Raw genomic sequence first — 24,824 nt, forward strand, 5'->3', positions numbered from 1 at the left:
ATATGCAAGAAAGTTCTAGCGGTGTGCGACTGCAAGTGTATTACGGAAATTCGCTTCATAGCAAAATAATGTGGCGTGATCGACTCAGTATAGTAATAGGACAAACACACAAATAAGAACATTGTGCAAATGTAAATTTGAACAGCAGATAGAGATATCGAAGATTTGCAGGAATCAAGTTTATCTCAGTGTTTTAACAGCTTATAACTGTGGCAATCACAAGTCGGTTGCTGTTTATTTGGCAGTAGGGCGGAATAACAAAGTTGTTAGCGCTGACACTTTTTGTGTTCTGTGTGTACCATACAACACCTCATTGTGGTGAAATATTTTGTTGTTAAGGTGGAAAAAATAATAACACGCCCAGATTTGTTAACGTTTGTATGAAGCATTACCGCATGTTATATCTACAGTGCAGAATTCCGATAAGAACATGTACGAGATTCTCCCGGGCTGCAAATTTTGAGAATTTATACATTTTTTTTAATATGGCTATCACAAAAGGTGAAATTCTAAACCGTGTTTGTTTAGCTTATGCAACGACTTTCACCTATGCAAACGGCGATGCTTGCACACCGGGTTAAGTCGGGTGACGGGCAGCCGCAATGGAGCAAATATGCCCCGGATGTGTGCACGATCGTTTTGCTAATCAATGGTCACGCTAGAATGCACAACCGCAGCACACATGAAGTCAATGACGTTTTTCTGATCGAAAACCAGAATTTGAAAAGTGCAGTTTTAAGAATCAATACGATTACACACACATACACGCACATGAACGGAAAGGCCCTGAGGCATTGCTAAGTTTATCCTTCAAACTATATGTTGAAGTCGATAATTTTATCGCAGTTTTTTTTGTTTCCTATATTCTGCAGGGGATATCGGAGGTCGGGAGACGAAATCAATAGCTCATTTAATTATGATAAACTGATGTTTGGATATGTGTATACAGGAAATAGGTAAGAAACCGTCAGACACCCGGGCTTCGCGCATCTGTTATCAAAAGTATGTCTTAGCGCACCGTCGACTTATTCAAGTCGGTCAGAGAACGGCTGATTTCGGCAACCGAGCTCACAAAGACCTGAAGTAGACGGCAATTGTGTAGATGCAGCGACTCATTTGCATTTCAATGGCCGGTAATCTTCAAAATGAATTGAATGGCTGGTCGTAAAGAAAAGTCGATCGACCCTTTGATGAATGAGCGCTTCTGCATGAAGGGCAATGAATTGTCTCTATGCAACGTCTAATCTGATTGGTCAGAAAGCGAAAGTGAAGCCGACCTAGCAGGCTTAAGAGTTTTCGGAGAGAACCAATGTAGGGTGGCGTTACATATCACCACGGAGAGGTCGGGATCTATCCAATTTCTTAAGAATGCAGAGCATGCGCAAGGATACCTTACCTGGCCAGCGCTCTATTTTGACACTTACCAACCGTTGCTATGGGGCTTGTGTGTTTCTATTTGTAACCGGAAGTTGGAAATTTATCTCATAGAGGCCACGGTGACAGTAATGTCGTCAGCTACGAGACGGTGACAAGACTTTGTGCCACAGTTACGTCGTGAAAATGAGGATTATGGTTTCTGTTGGTTTTCGTTCGCTGACAGCCTACACCAGGTGAAAGTGTCGCTGAAACGTCGACTTCGGCCTGTCAGGGCATTAACGTGACTTTTGAACTCCTTGACAGATATCGGTGTGATAAACTTTACAGTTAGGACTCACAGAAGTTGCAGGCAGCCAAACAGAAGACACACATCATCGAACAAGATCGTTAAAAAAGGTAAGAGTAAAAATAGACATTTTCGCAAAAGCGGTTGAATCATGGTAGGGCATACGCGCGGAGGAAGTGAAAGTCAGTGTGCCTTGGAGGGCCAGCCACTCAGTCACCAAAACATGCTGTCAACACTACCTGTGCGACAAACAAAAAACACAATTTCCTTTCAAGAAAGACGTGGTCGGTGATTGTCGTGAAATGTGGCCACGCACAATTCCGGAGGCTGCCTTTACTTATTCATGGCCGACACTGAGAACAGGAAATATATTTTCTGCTGCTTAACATGCACTTCTATTCCTTACTGTTCATGTCGCGGCGCCATTTTGACTCGACGTTGCGAAGGCAAGGGCAAAATCTCTTTGCCTCTCTCCAGCATTGTTTACACTCTAATTTGACCTTCCGGTAAGTCAAAGCACAGTCCTTTGGTCCCAAAAGTTAACAGTGCTCTTCAATGAATGTATTTACAACAAACATTTCATCAGCTTATAAATGGAAATCATATAATCGTCAAATGTACGTGTTAAACATGTTCATATTTGATGACATCTGTTGACATCAAACCGTATAACTGTCTTATATCATTCGGTTCATCCTGATTGTATATAACACACACACATATATATATATATATAGATAGATAGATAGATAGATAGATAGATAGATAGATAGATAGATAGATAGATAGATAGACAGATAGATGGATAGATAGATAGACAGACAGATAGTGAAGTAATGTCTCTCGAGTATTATATATATATATATATATATATATATATATATATATATATATATATATATATATATATATATATATATTACCGTAAATCGCTCTGCCATACAGGTATTGAGCACTGTTTTACACCATGAAGATTTCGAACTTTATATATATATATATATATATATATATATATATATATATATATATATTATATAATATTATATATATATATATATATATATATATATATATATGTGTGTGTGTGTCTGTGTGTCTGTGTCTGTGTGTCTGTGTCTGTGTAAAATAGTAATGTCTGTTCCTTACGGACAGAGTCTGTTAAGTAACAGATATCATTACTTTGTACTTGAAGTAATTTGCGTTATTATTTATAACGCTCTGCTTTAGCATCGAGCACTCAGGCTGTAATTTTCCACGAGGACTTCTGTGTCCTTTTATATATATATATATATAATATATATATATATATATATATATATATATATATATATATATATATATATATATATATATTATATATATATATACTCTTTGAAATACACACCTATATATATGTGTACATGTATATGTGTGCATGTATGTATGTATGTATGTATGTATGTATGTATTGTTCAAAACGCAGATTAGGCCAAATCACACTCCGGATAAACTGTGCGAAAGAAGGAAGGTTAAAATTAGTAATCCTCTCTCTATTGGAGAATAGAAAAGGCGAACAAGGAATAATCGTTCATGACCTGTTGACCTTGTGTGACTGCATAGGTCCAGTGCTGTTGTGCACGTGCTGCAGTGCACCATCAGTGGTAGCTGGCTGGGGCCATCATAAGCCAATATGTAGTCTGTGCTGGCAATCACCGGCCACGTGATGTCACCCGTGATACAACCAGGTTATCACATCTCACTCACTGCCAGCGACACTGATACAATAGTCTGCTGAGTTTTGATTGGCGCATTGTTTCGGTTGAGAGTTCTAATTTTTCCAGGGTCTCACGGGTCTGTGATGTTAGCTATGTTCGCGAGTCACTTTACCTCCCCGTAGACAGCCTCATATTCCTTCACACTGCCTTATATATCTATAAGCTCCTCCTCAGTACATCAACGAGGTTCGATCTCTAAGACTGCACAAAAGATTGGCGAATTCACAGCCCACTTACATTTTCTTCTCCATCTCCATTCAGTATTCACTCTGATTGATGACAGGGCACTGAACCACTCCAAAGCACCTTGCTATTGATAATATCACTTTCCTTTCATGATGAAAGGAAAGTGATATTGTCAATAGCAAGGTGCTTTGGAGTTTGTTTTTTTTTTTAGCTTACATGTACCAGCACCTCTTCCAGTCACATATACAACGTTTAAACTATTTCCGAGTTGTTATCACTCGAACATTTTTGTGGATTTCCTGAAATTTAACAAGACGATCTTGTAGGACCTTACAGAGAACATATGACCCGGTGTGACCCTGTGTTGCGCTACGTTAGGTTGTTTCGTTAGACTCTGTGCACACAGGTATCACACACTATTCTGTCGATGCACTGGTGACCTCGCTTCACTTATCACCACAATCACGTCACCAGCTATGTTCAGTCAGGTAATATATGCGTCCAGTAATCGTATCAAGTGAGGCAGCGTTGTCAGTGACGGTGCAAATGAAAGTGTATGCTACCACGATACACGGAGATGCTGAGTCTGTTCATAGTCAGTTGAGGGGGGTTAAGGTCTTTTGTAAACTAGTCACTTTTCGTTTGTTAGTTTTTTGTTTGTTTGTTCGTTTGTCTTTTGGCCACGTTCGGGAATGTCACCGTATTCAGTCATTTGGTATTCGGTAATTGTGCTGTGGTTGTAACCATAGGGACTGCCCCTCTACTGTCAATTTTAAATCTTAATCACAGACCATACAGCGTTCTGGTGTTCTGAGCAGCCGTGTTGCACTTTTAGTGAGTGTATGCATCAAAATCTGTCCGACCAATCTTTTGATAACACTATACGGTTCAGCAGCCACGGTCTTATATGCTATATAGGCATACGTAATTATTGCTCCATCGCTGATAGCTTAGCACATTAGCGGTGTAAGCGATGCAGCTGCAAGTTGTAATCCATAACCCTCGAGTTGTGAAGCTAGGCAATGCTGTCTACAACTATGGCGAGAGGGGCTGCACACTGGGACCGGAGCTGTTCAATTAATCAGTATGATACGGCGTCAGTATTTCCTGCGTCCCTTCTACCCCAATTCATGCATGCCCTGTGATTTGAGTGACAAACCAATAATATAATACAAACAGAGAGATAAAATCATAATGTAGATAATATAGGTAAATGTTCTGCATACAGAACTGACAAAACGCGATACTGCACACAATACTTAGTAAAGTGACGTCACGTTCTGTCAAAGACGTGTACTGCTGGTAACCATGGATATTTGAAAGAGGCACCGACTCTACCTGTGCTGCGGGTAACACTACAGAGTTCTAGTGTTAGAACCATTTAATGTCAGTTGAAGGTAACCAAGCAACAGGATTGCCGTCGTCACCATTTTCTGTGCGATTCAGTGCTGCGATTCGCAAAATCTCGACTGCAGGTATTGCGACGTGTACTCACCTTGCTACCTGGGTGGCGCTGTCGATAAATTCTGCTCCAGGCTCAAGGAGGCGTGATAAACGGTTTCTGAGACAAATTACGCAGCAAAATTGTGATAGCTTCGCTGTTGAATCTTACCAGATGCGGTGTTTCCTGTCCCAGCAATTGCTTAATGATATAGAGGTATAGTTGCCGGCAGCGACGGTTGAGTTACTAACTCGCAGTGGGCCCGCAATTTAATCGAGCTCTGGTATCGCCTCAATCGAATTACGACCTACAGCGTAATCACATTTATGTCTAGTTCATTTATGCGCTAAGCCGCCATTGTTGATTTCAGGGCTACATGGTTTTTTAATGTCGTGCATTCTTTGTTGGCTTACCGATTGCAAACACCGCGGGCCTCTCCATTCTCGATGACACAGTCTCAATGCTGTCGTTATTGAACGTCAGTGTTGGGGGTCAAATGTCAATATAACGCGACGTGTAATTCCACTTAATGCCTAGCAACGCTTTGGAAATGATCTCCTAATGAGTGGTATATCAATATTTATCAAGTTTGGGCGGAGCAATTTTCTCTTAATTCCGCTGATTATAAGTGGACGTATTTCCACATTTCAAAACGGCTAGCTATTTTCATAGACATTTTAGTGAGTGTGCCGAGAGAGAGAGGGGAGAGAGACACACACACATACAGACAGTAATAAAACAGACACTGACAGAAAGACAGACTGACGGATTGACTGACTGACAGACAAACAGACAGACAGACAAATAAAGACAGACAAGCAGACAGACAGAAAAAGAGAGAGATGACTATTCTTGGCTTTCCGTTCTATCATATAAAAGAAATGTTACCATGTTGAATGCTTTAATATTTAGAAAAAAGGTCATGTAGTTTACATGTGTTCACAATATTCATAACTTCCCTTCATAAATCCCACTTAGATATGTACGGTTCACAGTATAATAAGGCTGCAAGTGACACTTTCACTTTCAATATGCGTTTATCCCAATCAACGCAAGAAAACTTATTTGTTATTTTCCGTGGCAACGATCGAGATTTCACGCTAGAACGCGTCGAATACTTGTGAAATATTACAAAGGAAGTAAAAACATAGCTACATCAATATTTAGAATATATTTAAACAAGATACAACAATAATATCATGCGTATGGCGTATTCGAGGGATATCCTCAGGCGAGTAACATGAAAAACAGAGATTCGCATATGTTGGCGTTTTGATTTATAAAATTCTTGATTACTACGTCAAAATTACGGGGAGAATAAATCTTAAAGTGATAAGTTACATTCCAAAGGATGAACATGCTATTTTCACGAAGCCACATCATCATGTAGCTTGGTGTGGTGTTTAACATTTTGCTGAAAGAGCAAAAAAATACAGTTGAAAAAAATACCGAGTTTTGCTTGAAAAGGAGTCCCAGAGAATATCCAGTCCCATGCAGTATTAAATTTTGACTGGCTATTGCTGTTGGTTTAATGACATTACACTGAAAGTGAATGCCAAGATAAAGATATAATAGTTAATGGATGTGCATTCTTCGTCGGCCCACTTGACAGAAATTACTACAACATTAATATCTTTCAAATATTAATTTTACGCTCATCATAAATTATCCAAGTCATCATCAACTGAACAGCTTTAACGAGTTAATAGAATGGTACAACGCTCCTCGGGGACAGATATTCGGAGTCTCAAATTTTCACAATTTTTTTTTTGATATACCGTTTTTGGTGGTTCATTTTAAAGCTCCTGAAGTAAAAGAAAGAATTTTCGTCTCCTTACTAGTTTTCCGAAAATTCAAGTTGAAAATTTTATATTTCTCCACAGAGTTAACACAGCGATGGCAAGTTCAAATATCGGTAAATGTTAGGTAATTTATTTTACACGGTCATATAGTTTTTTTATTCTTGATATTTTAAAAGAATGACGGAACATTTCGTCACTGAGGAAATTTTGAGCAAAAGCGCAAGTCTTTCCCTTCCAAGGCGCGTACATTCTTAAGCCAACCGCTCATGCGCATGCGTGTTTCAGAATTACATTTGAGCTGTTATATTGTATTTGTTCATGATAAACACATGCACTTATACTATTTTAAACTTTAATTTGTTTGTTAAATAAAGACACCGAAATCTAAAATTACAAAGAAAAAAACATAAAGCTGTGTTTGAGGAAAATAATACTGATAGAAATACACGTAAAAATTAAATATATAGATTTATTAGAACGTTAAACGAGCAATACGATATTATGTTGGTTCGACAGCGTGTTTACATATGCACACACAGGGAAAGTGACAAACACGCCTGAAAGGTGACACTGCAATTAACACAGATAGATAATTTCCCCTTGTTGAAATTAACATTTTCACTAATGGACACTCTGCCATTGTGCTTCTTCATCCATGACGAATTACATCCCAACAATCTATAACATGTTATATTGATGGTGAATAGAATCTACTTGGGAGGTGAAAATAACAGTGTTATATTAGCGATATTACAGTTGCACAGCTGCAACAAGTGTGAGCTTTCTGTTAGTAAAAAATCCCTCAACGTTTCACGCTGGAATTTCTATTTAAAGTATAATAGCAAAAAACGCCTCAGCAACGGTGTATCGCGTGGTTTGGACCTGTTTATTCCCTCCTTGCGCACAATATCTGAGTCACTTGTACATGCTATGTCGTGAACTGGTGAAAAAAATCGCCAACTGTGGTGTATCGCAGTGTTGATTTCGCATCGAGACTAATATAACAACATATATATTAAGTAAATCTGAAGAAAAAAATGCATCATACTTAAAATAAAACCAACAAAAAGAAACAGCATATGACTAAGCGAAAACGAAACCAGACAATACATTGTTCTTTGGCGGTATTATGTAACAGATGACAGAAATTATCAACAGCGTGGCAGAGCTTATAACGTTCACAAGCATGACCTCAGGCAACTATCACAAGTAGTGTGGTTGTGGTAGTTGTTCGCATTAACCTGTGCAGCGCCCCCAACTTTGCGGGCCCGTTACCGTTACCATAGTTGCAAAGGTACGCTCACCGCACTTAGGTACTCATTTTACTGTTTACACCAACTGTAATGACTTTCTCACAATACACGGCGTCTTTTGAAATCGAATGGTGTTCTTTTTTATTCACTGACTATAAAAAATATTTCCACCCTGGTGATCCGAGCGATTGCGTTCCAACAGAGCGGCAATTACCTTGGTTGCTATTCCCAGTGGTAATGAATTCTCCCTGTTGCGGGGAAAGAAGGAAACTCCAAGTTGATGGATTGTAGCAATTGAGCTATCCATTCACAAGGCTCTATTTTTAATTTAGCCAAAGCAAACAACATTGAGCTGAATACAGGGGTCTCCAATTCTGAGCACCAGACGAACAATGGTGGAGTGGGGGTTATAGGTATAATGGGAGATAGCGACCTTTGACCTCTACTTTTTGTACGTTACTAATTGACATAATGCTAGGCAACCTCCGTGCACTTCGCCAGAATGCAATTTTTCATTCTATGCTCCAACGCCCATGGATACGTCAACACAAACCGACGACGCCGAGAGAACAAAAGACGGACAAACAGATCAGTTTTGCCCTGTTTACTGTTTCTTGGTACATAACTAGCCTGCAAAAGGGCGCCTGTTTTTATCGTTTGGTGTTATTAAAATGTGACGAAAAAAATTAAGAGTTATCTGTTCTTATATTCAGGTTACAGTCACTCGGGTGTTCCCTGGGGAGATGACGGGAAGCACGCCCCCTACGCTATTCGCGGTTGTCTTGGCAACCATCATACACACAGGTAAGCAAATAAGGACAGCTTAATTTCAACCTCAATATTGTACCAAAGTTATTCAAGAAGCGGAAATCACAATTTTGATATAGAAAGCTCGATGCGGGATGCTTTTTCAATGTTTTCATGAATCTCCAAACCCGATTACTTATTTCTCTCTGTGTGTAGCCCGCATATCATAATGGCTACTGTGGATTGATGTCTTTCTCATTTCATTGAATCAAATTTTTACTATTTTCCTGTGTACATATTATAGTGGATGATCAATTTTTGCGGCGATCTACACAGGCGGCTTGATGCTTGCAGACTGTTATATTTCAAAATATCGCACGAACTCTATTACAATAACAGTGAAACAGACGAAATCCCGCATGCGTAAAACGCATTGCGTCCGTAGTATACAAAATAATTCTCGAGAAATTGTGAATGACAAGAAAAAGATGAAAAAGAAATGACCATTAATATTTTGATCTGTGCGGCTCTGGACTCCGAACAGTCACGTGCCAGTATTTTGTTTTCTCTCAGAAGATAAAAACACCTGTGCTTAACCGCAGGAACTTGTGATCAGAATCTGCAGACTAGATTTTTGAACATGACAAAACTAGCGCATAGACATTCATCTATTCAGAATCTCTTTAGACTAACATGGTATAGCCAGGCTTGCAGACTGACGGAACAGTGCAATTCCAAACTGGCAAAACTCGTTGCTTTTCAGTGTACGCTATTGAAGTGTTTTCAATGTAGTCATTCAAATGCGTATGTTTCGCGTAATTGTTTGTAGTCTGTAAGATGTATTTATGAATACCAATTAAGTTTCCAGTACTCAAGTGTTTTACTTGTCTTTTATTTCCGATACACCATTTCACTTGTTTATGGCTTCACTGGTTTTCACTTCTTTTGTTTCACATTTATTGTCACCAACGGCGCTATAATGACTTCACAACCTAACTCTTTGCCTTTCTTGTTTTCTGTACTGTTGTCACGCACGCATGGTCCGGCTCTGTTGCGTGCTCGACATGCGTGTCGATGCGTGTTTTCGCCTTTCTTATCTGCGTGTGGTCGGCTTCAACGCGTGTGTAATCACTCGCTGCTTCACATGATGGTTTTGGTCACGCGTTTACTTGGCGTATGTTATGCGTGTCCTTCTAACATCGCGCGTATTCGTCACGCCTTTTCATGTTTATGTGACTAACCGACAACGCGACACGGTCACTGCAACGCAAAGCCCTCACCGTACAGGAATTCACGCGAGAACCCGAAGACCAGATCGTCTTCCAAGGAGGCGCTGTCATCTTCACGTGCTCAGTCTCGGACAAAGTCGGTCAACAAACTTGGCTGAGGAGCGGCGTCCCGCTCAACTACAATAACTTTGTCAGCGTCACGGACGCTCGCTACTCCATCGTGAGTCCCATATTCGGCGTGGACTACCATCTCCAAATTTTGGACGTCGCCTTTTCCGACCAGGCCGTCTTCCAGTGCACGGTGACACAGTTCGGATCTGATCCACCGCTACTGTCCAGAGAAGCGACGTTGACTGTGATCCGTAAGTCATTGAGTGCATGATGGGACATCACCACGTCAATGCTAAAGTTGCCGATGGTGCACGATGTGTCCGTAAACTTTGCACTTGTTAATCGACGACGCATGAAGGATTTTTTTCAAGTCCAAACGACACTGCTCTTTAGGGATTTCCTTCAAGCTTTTAAAATGCTCTTCAATTTCAAAATCAAAATGTAAAATATATCCTTTCTTACTATGTGAGGGCACCATTCTTCAAGTTGACAACATTGAGAACGCGCTTCAAAATATTCTAAAATGTACAATTTAAAGTAGATGCGATTGTGAGAGTAGCAGAAAGCATGGAATTTACACATTCCGAGAAATCGACTTAGAGTCCCAAATTGAGAATGGTTATGTTTCGACACTGCCTGAAGCAAAGTTTGTTTTCAACGACAATTATGACACATGAGGAGAACGCCCTCACGAGTTCGTCAGTTCACAACACCCATTTACATAGACCATTGCAGACGTTTGTTCCAAGCTCTATCTCTGATATCTTGTTGCCAACGTCTTTGCTCCTCGCCATGGTAACAGACGCTGACAATTTAAACATGGCGTCATAAAAATTCACCCAACCAGCAACCCAAAGTTATCAAACCAATCATAATAATATGCCATTCTTATGCAATTGAGGCAAATATTATAGTTTAGTTAGCCCTTGAAATACCCGTGGTTACAGTTCAGCGTTTTTGAACGCCACAGTAGTGACGCTTAGAGCTGCATTAGCTGTAACTTTTGACGTGTTTTCAAAAAAAAAATTCTAGGAAATGCAGTTTGTTGTTCCGTTCATACATTCAGTGTTCAGCTTGTCAATCTGTGTGTGAGGAGTTCAAAATTATTGTTGATAACTGAATTCTAGTCCCGACTAGAAATCATGACAACAACAACAACAACAACAACAACAACACTGCATACGATTGTACACATTGAATTTTGTTTAGAAAAGCAGAAACGAAAAACAAGTAGATTACTTTTCTAAAATTAAAATATCGGCAATGTTATCAAATGTTCCAGCGATTGTTCATCACAAAAAGGAAAATTATATTGACCATGTCAATTATATTCGCGTTTTTCTGAAGTTCTTGAGTGTAACATTAGGATATCATGATGTTCTTCCTTACATTTTTGAAATAACGGTTTTATGATTTGGTTTATGGGGGCCTTGATATCTATACAAAGCACTTTTACCTCACTAAAATTTTCACCACCCTTGGTCTGCCTTTTTTCAGCGGCAACCCAGCAAGTTTTCACAGAGCAGCCGAGCAGCGTCACGGTCGTGCAGGGCAATGACGTCACACTGAATTGCGTGGTCAACGACAAGGAAGGCACGCTGGAGTGGACGAAAGACGGCGTGACCATCAGCAGTGACGACACCATCGACAACGGCAACGCCAGGCTGTCGATCGATGGCGACCAGGCGGCCGGCGAATACAACCTGAAAATAACATCAACTATAACGAGCGACTCCGGTACCTACGGGTGTATCGTTCGCGCAGCGGGTTCCAGCGCTGAAATCGGACCGGCGGAAGCAGAGCTCACCGTCGGACGTAAGTTTTGTCCCCTGAAAATATGACTGACATTCATTTTGTGAAAGCTCCAAAATCAGCATAAAATGATTGTGAGAACTGTGTCACAGGTCACGTTCTCGCGATTTTTACCTGCTACATGTAAGCTTATAATGTTTGCTTCAAAATGTTGTGGTCTTTACTTGTTTTGACTAAAGTATCGCGAGAAAAACTATCACAAAGGTGAGATGTTTATAAAAAGCATAAGAAACTGCCATCTCTTCGAAGAAAAGAGGAAATGGCATTTATCTTAAGACATATTATTCTTCAAATAAAAAAAACAAAATTACCGTTTACATTTAACAGAAATGCACTAGTTTTCCACTCTCTGACTTTTTTACTGTTTATTTGCAGTTCAGCAGTCTTTCATCACAGAGCCGCAGGACATCACAGCGACCGTCGGCGACACGCTCTCGCTGTCTTGCTCCGTGAGCGACAAGGGTGGTTCCGTCAACTGGCTTCAAGGCTCCACCGTGCTGACGTCGGACTACACGGTGCTCACCAACTTGGACTCACGGGTCACGGTGCTTGACAACGGCAACTCGGGCGTGACGTACGACCTACAGATTATCGATTCCATCGTGAGCGACACTGCTGAGTACAAGTGTTCCGTGACGTCGACGGAGTTCGGTCACGTGGCCATTGAGGCGACAGCACAGGTGACGGTGTCAGGTAAGTCACCACAGTTGACAAGTTGGCGATGAGTTCAGCTGTGGTAGAGCCAGTTTGTGGCGCTCTTTGGGAAAGTTAAAATCAATGTGTTTTTTCCTGGTTTACAGCTTTCGTCGACTGATTTTACCAAAAAATATTCTGAAAAAGGGTTACTTATTCGGGAAAAAGACATAAAAAGCGTCATCTTTAGAAAGCTATCTAATGACAGTCCGTTTAGCTCTCAGATTTGTTTAAAAAGTCAAGCCCTTTGCGAAAATCCTGAAATGAGCACACTTAAAGATGTTTTTCTACCTTCTTCCTTCCAGAGCCGGTCATTCAGAAGTTCACGGTCGAGCCACAGAACACACAGACATCGGTGGATCAATCGGCGACGCTCTTCTGCACCGTGGAGAACATAGAGGGAACGCTTAGTTGGTTCAAGGATGACGTCTCGATCAGCAGCGACCGCGACATCACCAACGGCGACTCCCGGTTGAGCATCGTGGGCGACGAATCGAGCGGCGAGTATAATCTTCGGGTGTTGTCGGCCACAGAGTCCGACGAGGGAGATTATTACTGCCTGGTGACTGCGGCGGGCGGCAGCAGCGAAATCATATCAAGCGTAGCTAATCTCGATGTCAATTGTAAGTATATATATGCAATGACGTTACAGTAAACGACGGTACTTTTTCAAACTATTAAAAGATGTATGTATGTATGTATGTATGTATGTATGTATGTATGTATGTATGTATGTATGTATGTATGTATGTATGTATGTATGTATGTATGTATTTTATGTATGTATGTATGTATGTATGTATGTATGTATGTATGTATGTATGTATGTATGGAGTTAGGTAGAACGTAGCTGGAATGTATACATATTTCAACATATTTCATTTCCCCCCTCTTTCAGCTGAAGGACAGCGTCTTGGTGACCTGCCCTCAGATGTCAGTCCAAAGGTCAGCTCTGACGTCACTCTACCGTGTTCCGTGGTCAACCGTAATGGCAATGTCCTGTGGCTTCAGAATGGCCAGAGTGTCAGCACCAACCGTGTTGTGGCCGATAGCTATAGCGACAGGTAATGTCGTCCACACTTTAAATGACAAAGTCCCTTTTTTAACTGTTTTTTCATGAATTTTGTTTGCTACGAAAAGTAGTGTTGTTCGATTTCTCGGTTAACTTTGCACAACCTCAATTTTGCAAACAGCCAGAGAAGGTTCATCTTTCGGTGAAATATTTTACGGTCCGTACCAAACATTCAAGTTCAAAAATTCAAGTGTACATTTATCACCAGGTAGGACTGAATATACACCGATTCATATCAAATTTTGTCCTCATGCAATATTTTGTAATAACATTAATTAATTGGTTGGACCTTTCATAAAGATAAGGGTGGAAGTTTTTCGTTACACGGTCACAGTGTCAATGAATTTTTATTTGTCAATGGGCAGCGAATCAGGAAATCCATTTGCATTCAGCAAAGGGGTGATTTTTAACACTTTTGTAGTTATGCACCGTCATCATTTTCTACTCTGAGTCGCTCTATGCAAGTATTCCATCTTTTCTTGAGATCACACAAAAGTCAAAAAGAGCAATTTTTCGCTATGAGAAAGGAAATCAAAAATAAATCTTCACAAGAGAGCAGAAATGGTTTGAGCTGTTTAAATACAAAGTTTGAATTATTTCTTACTTTTTAAATCACAAATCTAAGGAGTTAACTTACTTTTATTATTTACAGATTTTCGATTATCGGCAATGAAACGCAGGACGAATTTTATTTACTTATCGAAGACATCCAACTGGATGACGCGGGCAGCTACACATGCGCAGTGACGGGCACGCCATCAACGTCATACACAGTCACAGTGACTGTCGAAGGTAACTGTCAAATTACACAGATATTATAACCATAAATTTATACATTTGACGCCAATAAATCACACAGTGTTCGTAAAGTCATTTATTCAATATCTTGCTGACATAAAAATTTAATTTAATTATTTTAATGTGTAGTAGCAAATATCGTGGTGTTTATTATAGAAATAACGGGTGACGCGCTGACCATTAACGTTTATTTGTGGGCCAGGGCGAGAGGAAAGCCAAAAATTAATGGGCGAGGCTTGCCGAGCCCGTTAATTTGGCTTTCCTCGAGCCCGCGCCCACAAATAAACGTTAATGGTCAGAGCGGAGTCTGTTATTTCCATTATATTATCAGCGAACCCTACAAAACGTCAAAATTTCCGAAAATTTCAGGAGCGAACGACAACTGGGCCCAGGAAACTGAGCAATACGCGACGCACTGTCACGCGCGCTGTAAAAAAATTGGCAAATTCGGAGATGTTTTCAGAAAAAAGTATCTCAACTTGACCTACAAGTGCTCCATTTCATTTTGTGATTGATTATGATTTACATTTTAGCTGTAAAGTTACGATACTTTGAGTTGTTAATCTTATTATTCATATTCACGGGCATGTAAACAAACCATTATTGTGTATTTGTGGTCAGTCACGTAGTTCAGCTCGCCCAATCAAAATGCGACGGGCAGGGCATGGTAATATAATATAATATAACTGCCGTGTGTGTGTGTCAGCCCGATTTTTACTTCTGCTTGTGCTCATTTTTATTTGTCAGCTTTTGCCCTGAAGAAGGCAACTTGTGTGTTGCCGAAACATCGGTATTTTTAAATAAAGATCATTAGAAGACAAGGAGTACTGGTTGAACTGCCTTCTTTATTAATTTATCTATGCCTTAACATATCAACTAACTCAGATTCGGATTCATATTTTGTTTCAGAGGCCGAAGCACCAGACAGCGGAAGCCCTCAGTGTTTCGGACCGTCGAACGATCTGAATGAGGGAGACGAAATCATGTTGATCTGCTCGAGTCAGGGTGGAGATCCCCCGGCGACGCTGACGTGGAGCAAAGACGGCCAGGAAGTGGCGAGCGAGCCCGTGGAAACTCAAATCGGCGTCAAAATTGGCGTACCGTTGACTTTAGGCTATGACGACCAGGGCGACGTGTATACCTGCACCTCGAGTCACGTGACTTACAGCGAACTCAAAACCTGTCAACTCCCGGCATTGCAAATCAACCGTAAGTTTGTTGCAGTTTTTTAAAATTGATATAGTTGCCTCTGTATCACGTCATACGTCTATGCTTAAAGCTCACAGCTTTTTTAGGCTCCCTTTTCCTGAAATCTCTTTGTTGGTCGAGTCAAACATCTAAATCTAAATCGCCTTTGTAAGGAGGTTCATCATAGTCATATTTTCTTATTAAAGAGAACAGTCGTCAGAACTGCGCCTGTGCGAGTGCCTTGTTTACAAACAATGTATTCCGTGCACGATATCTAGATGCATCTCATCACCATAGCTTCAACATTATACAATGTAGATTATGACAGACATGTTTTAACTTTCATCAATCACCATCGTACCTTGGATACAGTATTTAGATTGGTTGTCAGTATGGATCCCATGCGACCTTCGACTGTATCCCTTTAAAATCCCTCTCTTCATCTAAATAGTGATTCCTCGTATCGCCGTGGACGTCGAACCAAGCATCCTGGAAATCACGGAAGGCGCTCAGGGCACATTCACGTGCAACGCCACCGGGGACCCGCCCGTGACGGCCTACACCTGGTACTACAACTCGCAGGCAATCAACAGCACCGACCGCCGCTTCGAACACGACGAAGGCAGGACCGTGCTGCGCGTGATCAGCGCCGAGAAAAGCATGGACGATGCCAAGATATGGTGCACGGCATCGAATGCAATAGATCGCCAGACAGCTACAGCAAGCATCAATCTCGTTGGTAAGCAACTGAATCAGCCTTTAATTTAATTCTGTTCTGTCGATAACCGTGGCACCATTCGAAATTTCAAAGTTTTCTTTTGACACTTGTTTACAAACATAAAATGTCATTGACAATGACATAGTCCCCACTTGTAATAGGAGTATTAGTCTTGATGGGGCAGGGAAATGTGGTCATTAACAAGTATCACTGGAATGTATATGTTCAGATGAATGGGCACATAGGACTATGTCATTGTTCCCAATTTGAAACAAGAGGCATGTCTAAGTTATCGTTCTAAATCGGGAAAAAAGATCAGACCTCTAGCTGTATTGGCCAGCCAAGAAATACATATGCGCATAATAAATGAGGTACAAGATGTTACATCTTAAGGTCTATTATCCTATCAAAATTGAAGCGTAAAGAACTTGTGGTTACTGAGTTATGCATATATATGCATAATCAAGGTCAAAGGTCATCAAGGTCACGTGACATTTTGAAAAAAAAAATTGTATTGCTAATTAATCCATATATGCCAAAATTCAGACCTCAAGCTCTATTGGCTTGCCCACAATTATATATGTACATAATTACTGAGGTAAAGCATGTGTTGTCATAAGGTCTCCCATCCTACTAAATATAAAGGACATAGCACTTGTGATTACTTATTTATTGACATAATCGTGTATTTTAGGTAAAAGGTTATCGAGGTCACATGACATTTTGTCAAACAATGTCTATCCTTTAGTCTATCCCTAAATACCAAAAAATACATCTAGCTCTATTGGCTCGCTCAAAAAAGAATATGCACATAATTAATGAGGTACAATATGTGGCGTCATAAGGTGTCCCATCATACCAAATATGAAGGGTGTAGCACTTGTGGTTCCTGAGTTATGGACAATTATGTATATTTGAGGTCAAAGGTCACCGAGGTCACGTGACATTTTGTAAAAAATATTGTCTTGATAAGTTATCCATATATACCATAAATCAGACATCTAGCTCTATTGGCTCGCTCAAAATTAGATATGCGCATAATTAATGAGGTACAATATGTGGCGTCATAAGGTGTCCCATCATACCATATATGAAGGGTGTAGCACTTGTGGTTACTGAGTTATGCACGAATATGTATATTTGAGGTCAAAGGTCACTGAGGTCACATGACATTTTTTAAAAAAAATTGTATTGCTAAGTTATCCCTATATACCAAAAATCAGACCTCTAGCTCTATTGGCTCGCTCAAAATTAGATATGTGCATAATTAATGAGGTACAATACGTGGTGTCATATCCCATCATACCAAATATGAAGAGTGTAGCACTTGTGGTTACTGAGTTACGGACAAATATGTATATTTGAGGTCAAAGGTCATTGAGGTCATGTGACATTTTGTCAAAAAAATTGTATTGCTAAGTTATCCCTACATACCAAAAATCAGACCTTTGGCTCTATTGGCATGCTCAAAATTAGATATGCACATAATTAATGAGGTACAATATGTGGCGTCATAAGGTGTCCCATCATACCAAATATGAAGGGTGTAGCATTTGTGGTTACTGAGTTATGGACAAATATGTATATTTGAGGTCAAAGGTCACCAAGGTTACATGACATTTTGTCAAAAAAATTGTATTGCTAAGTTATCCATATATACCAAAAATCAGACCTCTAGCTCTATTGGCTCGCTCAAAATTAGATATGCGCATAATTAATGAGGTACAATATGTGGCGTCATAAGGTGTCCCATCATACCAAATATGAAGGGTGTAGCACTTGTGGTTACTGAGTTATGCACAAATATGTATATTTGAGGTCAAAGGTCACCGAAGTCATGTGACATTTTGTCAAAAAAATTGTATTGCTAAGTTATCCCTATATACCAAAAATCAGACCTCTAGCTCTATTGGCTCGCTCAAAATTAGATAGGTGCATAATTAATGAGGTACAATATGTGGCGTCATATCCCATCATACCAAATATGAAGAGTGTAGCACTTGTGGTTACTGAGTTATTGCACAAATATGTATATTTGAGGTCAAAGGTCATTGAGGTCACGTGACATGTAAAAAAAATCGTATTGCCAAGTTATCCCTACATACCAAAATCAGACCTCTGGCTCTATTGGCTCACTCAAAATTAGATATGCACATAATTAATGAGGTACAATATGTGGCGTCATAAGGTGTCCCATCATACCAAATATGAAGGGTGTAGCACTTGCGGTTACTGAGTTATGGACAAATATGTATATTTGAGGTCAAAGGTCACCAAGGTCACATGACACTTTGTCAAAAAATTGTAGTGCTAAGTTATCCATATATACCAAAAATCAGACCTCTAAGTCTATTGGCTTGCTCAAAATTAGATAGGTGCATAATTAATGTGAGCTACAATATGTGGCGTCATAGGGTGTCCCATCATACCATATACGAAAGGTTTAGCACTTGTGGTTACTGAGTTACTTTATCTGTGGGCACTAAAAACTGTGTCACTGCATCCTTTTTGCAATATGAAACGATGAGAAACTAAATTTTTATTTTCTTGGCCTTATACATGGGAGTCTATGGACTGCCTTATACATGGGTGTCTATGGACTGCCTTATACATGGGAGTCTATGGACTGCCTTATACATGGGAGTCTATGGAGACTGCCTTATACATGGGAGTCAATGGATGTGAAAACTAAAAAGTCCTCTTACACGGCCAAATTTGATCGCATTGTGAACAAATCGACGTGCATCTGTATGAGGTAGGTTACTATCCTTGTACCAAGTTTGAATGAAATTGCTCCAGGCGTCTCCGAGATATCTGGGTGAACGGACGGACGCACGCACGCACGCACGCACACACGGACGGACGCACGGACCTGACCAAACCTATAAGTCCCCCCCCCCCCGGACGGTGTCCGTGGGGACTAATAACATGTCATACTGGTCGAACAATGCCATGTTAGCGCCAGTCGAACTAAGTGCTGCCCAATGATCCATAGAAGAAGGGGCGGGAGGTTAATAAAGCACCAAGATTGCATGATGATACAATTTCCCTTACACACCGAAAATGAAGACATGTTATAACCAGTCAATTTGAAAAGTGCCCCTGTCGTTCTCGTTTCACGTTCTGCTCGTAATGTAGACACGAATTGCTGCAACACAATAATCCAGCCTTTGCATTTATAATTTGGATGAATCAATTACGCAATTCTGTGAAAAAAAAAGTTTTGTGTCTGCCATAATATACAAAATGTAATCTGCTCATATGTTTTGTATGTGTCTTGTACTGCCAGTGCGCGCTTCATTTTACGCGCCAAAACATGGTAGAATTTTTCAATCGGCCATATAACCCACCGTTATACTTGTCTCTCATTCGATTCTCCAGACCAGACAATTGAAGAAGACGACACCCTGAGTTTCCGATTTTTGGCGGCAGTAGTGGCCCTGATTGCTGGCATCATTGTAGCAGCCATCGTCATCGCCGTCATCATTTATTGTGTTATCAAGAAGAGGCGCGAAAGGGATGACGGTTAGTACACAAACTTCTGGTGGAGACGGATATCTTTTTGAATTTGAATCCTAATCTCCTTTCAACCTAATGGCTGAAAAGGCAAAAACAACGTTGACGCTTAAAATATTACATTCCGTCATCGATTTCTGCACCAAATTAGAAGAAAAATTGATAACGTTACCCTTGTCACATACATTGGCGCTCGGAATTTTGACCAATTCATGCCATATTATACATGAGCGATAGCGTGTACATATATGGAGTGAAATGGTCAAAATCGTTCGGTATACTCGTTGTGAGATTGGTAACTGCTATCACATTGTAAGAATACGTACATCGAAATTTTTTCTTGAAGCATTGAAAAAGAAGGTTCTCGAGCGTAACTGCGAATATAGCACTGAAGTTTTTACTTGTCGACACTCAGATCATAGTATTTCGGTATTACTTACATGGTATGTTACAGTCCCAAATATTTTCATTTGACCTTGACAGAGGATGAAGAGGGAGACAAAGCCCCGGTCGTACAGACGCAAGAACAGGCAGCTGTGAGATCAGACGTCGGCTCGGGCAGGAAGGGACTGTCGGTACCTCCGAATGGAAACATGGCCGTCCTCACTGGTTCAAATTACTTCGTCAACAACAGATCGAATAAGAAATCTCTTCCGCCAGTGCGCAACGGACACCCGAACTCTGGCCAGGAATCCGTGCACTACGACATCGTTTACGAGAAGTCTGGAAGAGATCGGCGACGGAGCCGCAAGCAGAGGAAACCTCGAATTATCAAACACAACGTTGTAGACCCGTTAAACGACAGAAAGGGCACGCCACCACCCTCCTACGACGACCATGATAAATATGAAAGGCCGAGAGACAGGAAAGACGGCAGTCGTTCTCGTCACAGATCACATGACCGAGAACGAGATCGTGACTCAAGCAGACGTTCTCGTTCTCGATCTTCGCGCAGGAGGGAGGAATCGCCACCACCACGCCGGTCAAGGGAATCCCGGAAATCAAGACGGGATGACGACGTGGAATTGGACAGGTTTCGTCGCGACGACGATAAGCGACGATCTCGAAGACGTGACGACGAACGCAGAGATGACAGACGTGATAGAGATGATAGACACCACAGGAGATCGAGAAGTGCCTCTGAAACGAGATCTCGCTCTGAGCGAGACAGAGATGAAGACAAACATCGAGCTAGATCTAGTGACAGGCGATCGTCGAAACGCAGGGACAGGTCCTATGACGAAGACGATCGACCCAGGTCTCGTGACAAAGATAGATCGTACGATCGAGACGACAGGCGAGAAAAAGAGAGGGTAAGTATATCATTAGTGAAAGGCAACACATTTTAATGTTTCTTCAAAATGATTTATTCGTAAAATTGTAAAAAAAACTTTAACTGGAAAGCAAACGACAAACGACTGAGATACTGCAAACCTAATATTAGGTAGTGCATACTTGGTTGAAAGTATCTGACTGCTTTATAGTTTTTGTTTTTGTTTTTTTGGGTTTTTTTTTTTCACCTTTTGAATCTGTCATGCCAATCTCTTAGAACTAATGCAACACAATACAATAGCTTCGAAGTTGACCAAAATTAACTTTGGTGTTTTGATATCTATGAGACCTCAACATCTTTTCTCTTTGGTCGTGTGTATATCTCCTTTGAAATAACCTTCAGAACTAATAAGATTTCACGTCATCATTGCATGGAAAATTTTATTCTATTCATCCTGAGTGTTTTTGTCTGTTTCAATCTCTTTTGTATGTCTAATCTGTTACCAGTTTTACTCTTTTCCTATGGACATTTTCATACTGGGGCTTGTGGTACTATCAAACATTTTCTCTCTCATTCTTACAGAGGTCGCGGAAAGACCGGTATTAACCACCCATCATCTAACGGTACATTCTACTGAACTTCCCATCGTCTGTCGTTCTATCATTGGACAACACATCACGTGATCTGGTCATTTGCATGCCTCTAGAGAACTCACTCTGAAAACTCACTCAGTGATTGGACGCGGTTGGTCATATGACTGACAGACTTCTTACAGCGCCTGTACTCCACAAGTTACTGTTTCTTCCTCCAGGTTCGTGACATTGAGCTTGTTCAGCGTTATCGGCGTTATATCGAGGGAGTCGACGATCACTAGACAAGAGAAGAAAGGGAAAAACTATGATACATTTAGGGGGCATCTATGTAATCTCAATGTTATAATTTTATCGTAGTTGTGTTCAGCGGTCAGCTACAAAACGAGGAGGCGGGAAAAATGAAATTAAATTTGAAGCATAGCTTTCCAGTTCCATAAGCTCGCGCGCAGTAGTGTGCCGCCAGAAATATGTTTGTAAAGTTGTTACACTCATGGCAGACAATATGTAAATCATGCTGTTTTGTATGTTTTGTCGTTCTTGTGAATATTCAATGTTTTTGATGTCTGCTGTAAACTATCTGTAGAACTAATTATTTTTTATATTATGTATTTACCAATCAAAACTGTAAAATATTGATGTACGGGGTGTTCCGATTTGCTAATTTGGTACAAAGTAACTTACAGACAGTTACAATAGAGTTGGAGGGGTAAAGACTTATCCACATTTGAGATTTTGAGGTCTTTAAGTAGCCTAGAAATTTAACCAGCTGAACAGAGATATCTTTGAACCTCTGTCCGTGTTGCAAATATTGCAGTGAATTTGGTCACTGAGAAACAGTCATGTCGTCAAAACTGCGCATGTACAGCAGGGTTATCGGTGCCAACTGGTTTAGCTGCCACTTACACCATGTAAGTGCAGTTTCTTGTGATCGCATTAGTAAGTTGTCTGCTTGCCCATCAAACCAAATAGCATCCTGTAACCTCTGAACTACGGTTTTACTGGAGAATCTATGTTTAACAGAAATTTCACTACTCGCGTTAGCTGGTAGGGTTACTGGTAGAATATTATGCATTGCACATCTTTAGTAAGTATAGTTGTAGGAAAGAACTTGTTTACAGCCAAGAAGCACACAAGGGTCAGCAATGGTACACCACAACGAGCATTTTTGGATCAAAATTATACAGCATGTTATAGTAGCGTAGGAATACGGTTCAGTCTAGATTGTGCAGAGCCATGGAAGCTGCCATGGCTACTAGCGAAAATGCAAAAGGCTAAAACTTAATCTGCATAGAGTGTCTTCGTTTTACTCTCCCTACTTTCGACATCTTGATTTATGATGTGTTCTTTTTTAAAAGATTCGGATTGTGAGTCCTCTTATTTACTAGATTTGACATGATTTACAGCTGAGTGAACAGTGTTGTGCAATATCTGTAACCAAGGGACGACCGCGGCGACGCATAGACACTGGCGACGCACAGACACTGGCACCATTGGAGCCCAAGGCACTTTTTCCTGCACCCTGGTGCGTACAACCACAGTGCCTTCTGACATGATTTGCACAACCAACTGTATCTCCATTTAACGAGTCAACTATGAAATGCGCTAGTTACCAATTTCAGAGAACAATAGGCAAGAGGTTTATGGTTTTAGTATTGCAGATATAGTGAAAACCAACCCCAAAACCACCGACGGTTCGCAAAAGTGTGTATTTTCCTTTCAATGCACAACACTTCCTCATGTTACTTTTCTGTCATTTTTAAATGTATTGTACATTGAAACTTCATGTTGTATATGATGAAATACTATCCTTTATCTGTATTTTTTGCGATGAATATGCTGTCACGTAAAGGGCAGAAAAATATTTATATTTTACCAAATATTGATCGAATATTTTTATATGTATATTTAGAGTAAGATCTTTGTCATGTTAAAGATAAGTTTCTGTAAACGGGTTTGGAAAGACAGGGTTTCCGAACGTTTAACAGCCTACTAATAGGTCTGCAACAATTACTTGAAACTGTAGTAAACTTTATACGAAAGAATCATTTTCGCTTTGGGAATTTTAAGGAAAAGCAATGTCACTCTTAACTGCGTACGGTAAGGCATGTGTTGCAGACGACAGAACTCTGCCGATGTCAAAATGAGACAAAATCCATTGGCAGGGGTCAAAGGTCAGTCAGTAGGGCGTCTTATTGATCGGCCATAATGAGAAGAGGTTCGAAAAGCGAGTTATGAAACAAAAACAAAGTGGAATCCTGAAGGCTTGTACGTACTTTGAAATCCCAATTCAACATTATGTATCGTTAGGGTACGAATTGACAAACGTTACGGGTGGCATAAGATTTGCTCCATGGCAAAATACTAATCGACCAAGTGCATCGACTCGAAGCTGGCGATTTTCCCGAGAGCCTTGCTTGATTTGCTGTTTTCATGCCATGAAAACTTTTTCGAGATGACATTTCAGGAGTAACACTCCAGCCTTTCTTTCAGGTAACGACTGAATTTCACACCCAGCGCCATATAGTAGTTAGGTATAGATCATGTAATTTTTCATGTAATTTCCATGTTTACCTGCTAGCTGTTAACCTCAATTGCACGTCTGTGTGACAATAATTTACGGTTAACATTAAATTAGTCTAGAGAATTATGTGCCTAAATTTCGAGATATTTACTGAAAACCCTGTTTATAATTTAGTGATCAAAAATTTCTTATAATAAAATCACGGTGCCATTAAAAGCTGCTTAAGATGATGTTAAACTATTTTTTATACTTTCATAAGAGCGTCAGTACTCATTTTCTGAGTAGTGGATATCGTAATGTATGAAATAATCTCATTTTTTGTAAAGAACAACTTGTAAATAAGCACTGTACAATACTGTTTTTGTAAACTTGTCTTTATGATTGAGAAAAATTGAAATGCTTTGTATCAGTTTTAAAAGAACGATGAAATAAAATGGGCATAGTGTAAGCTTGA

General features: G+C 40.2%; 1 protein-coding gene across 4 annotated transcripts; it reads left to right on the top strand.

The window, feature by feature from the left end:
- The first annotated feature begins 1,387 nt into the window (after positions 1-1,387).
- On the top strand, positions 1,388-24,824 carry LOC139129645 (hemicentin-1-like). Of its 4 annotated transcripts, none has more exons than XM_070695309.1 (13): positions 1,587-1,773; positions 8,813-8,903; positions 10,120-10,437; positions 11,684-12,001; positions 12,374-12,691; positions 12,997-13,314; positions 13,590-13,755; positions 14,416-14,555; positions 15,471-15,770; positions 16,201-16,488; positions 19,849-19,992; positions 20,467-21,296; positions 21,839-24,824. In XM_070695309.1, the coding sequence occupies exons 2-13, from the start codon at positions 8,843-8,845 to the stop codon at positions 21,860-21,862; spliced, it is 3,225 nt and encodes a 1,074-aa protein (XP_070551410.1). In that variant the 5' UTR covers positions 1,587-1,773; positions 8,813-8,842; the 3' UTR covers positions 21,863-24,824. The 4 variants fall into 4 exon arrangements, with proteins under 4 accessions (XP_070551412.1, XP_070551410.1, XP_070551409.1 ...); XM_070695308.1 differs by having other exon boundaries at positions 22,068-24,824; XM_070695311.1 differs by lacking the exon at positions 10,120-10,437 and having other exon boundaries at positions 1,388-1,773.

This window comes from Ptychodera flava, chromosome 3, assembly GCF_041260155.1.
Source record: "Ptychodera flava strain L36383 chromosome 3, AS_Pfla_20210202, whole genome shotgun sequence".
NCBI lineage: Eukaryota > Metazoa > Hemichordata > Enteropneusta > Ptychoderidae > Ptychodera > Ptychodera flava.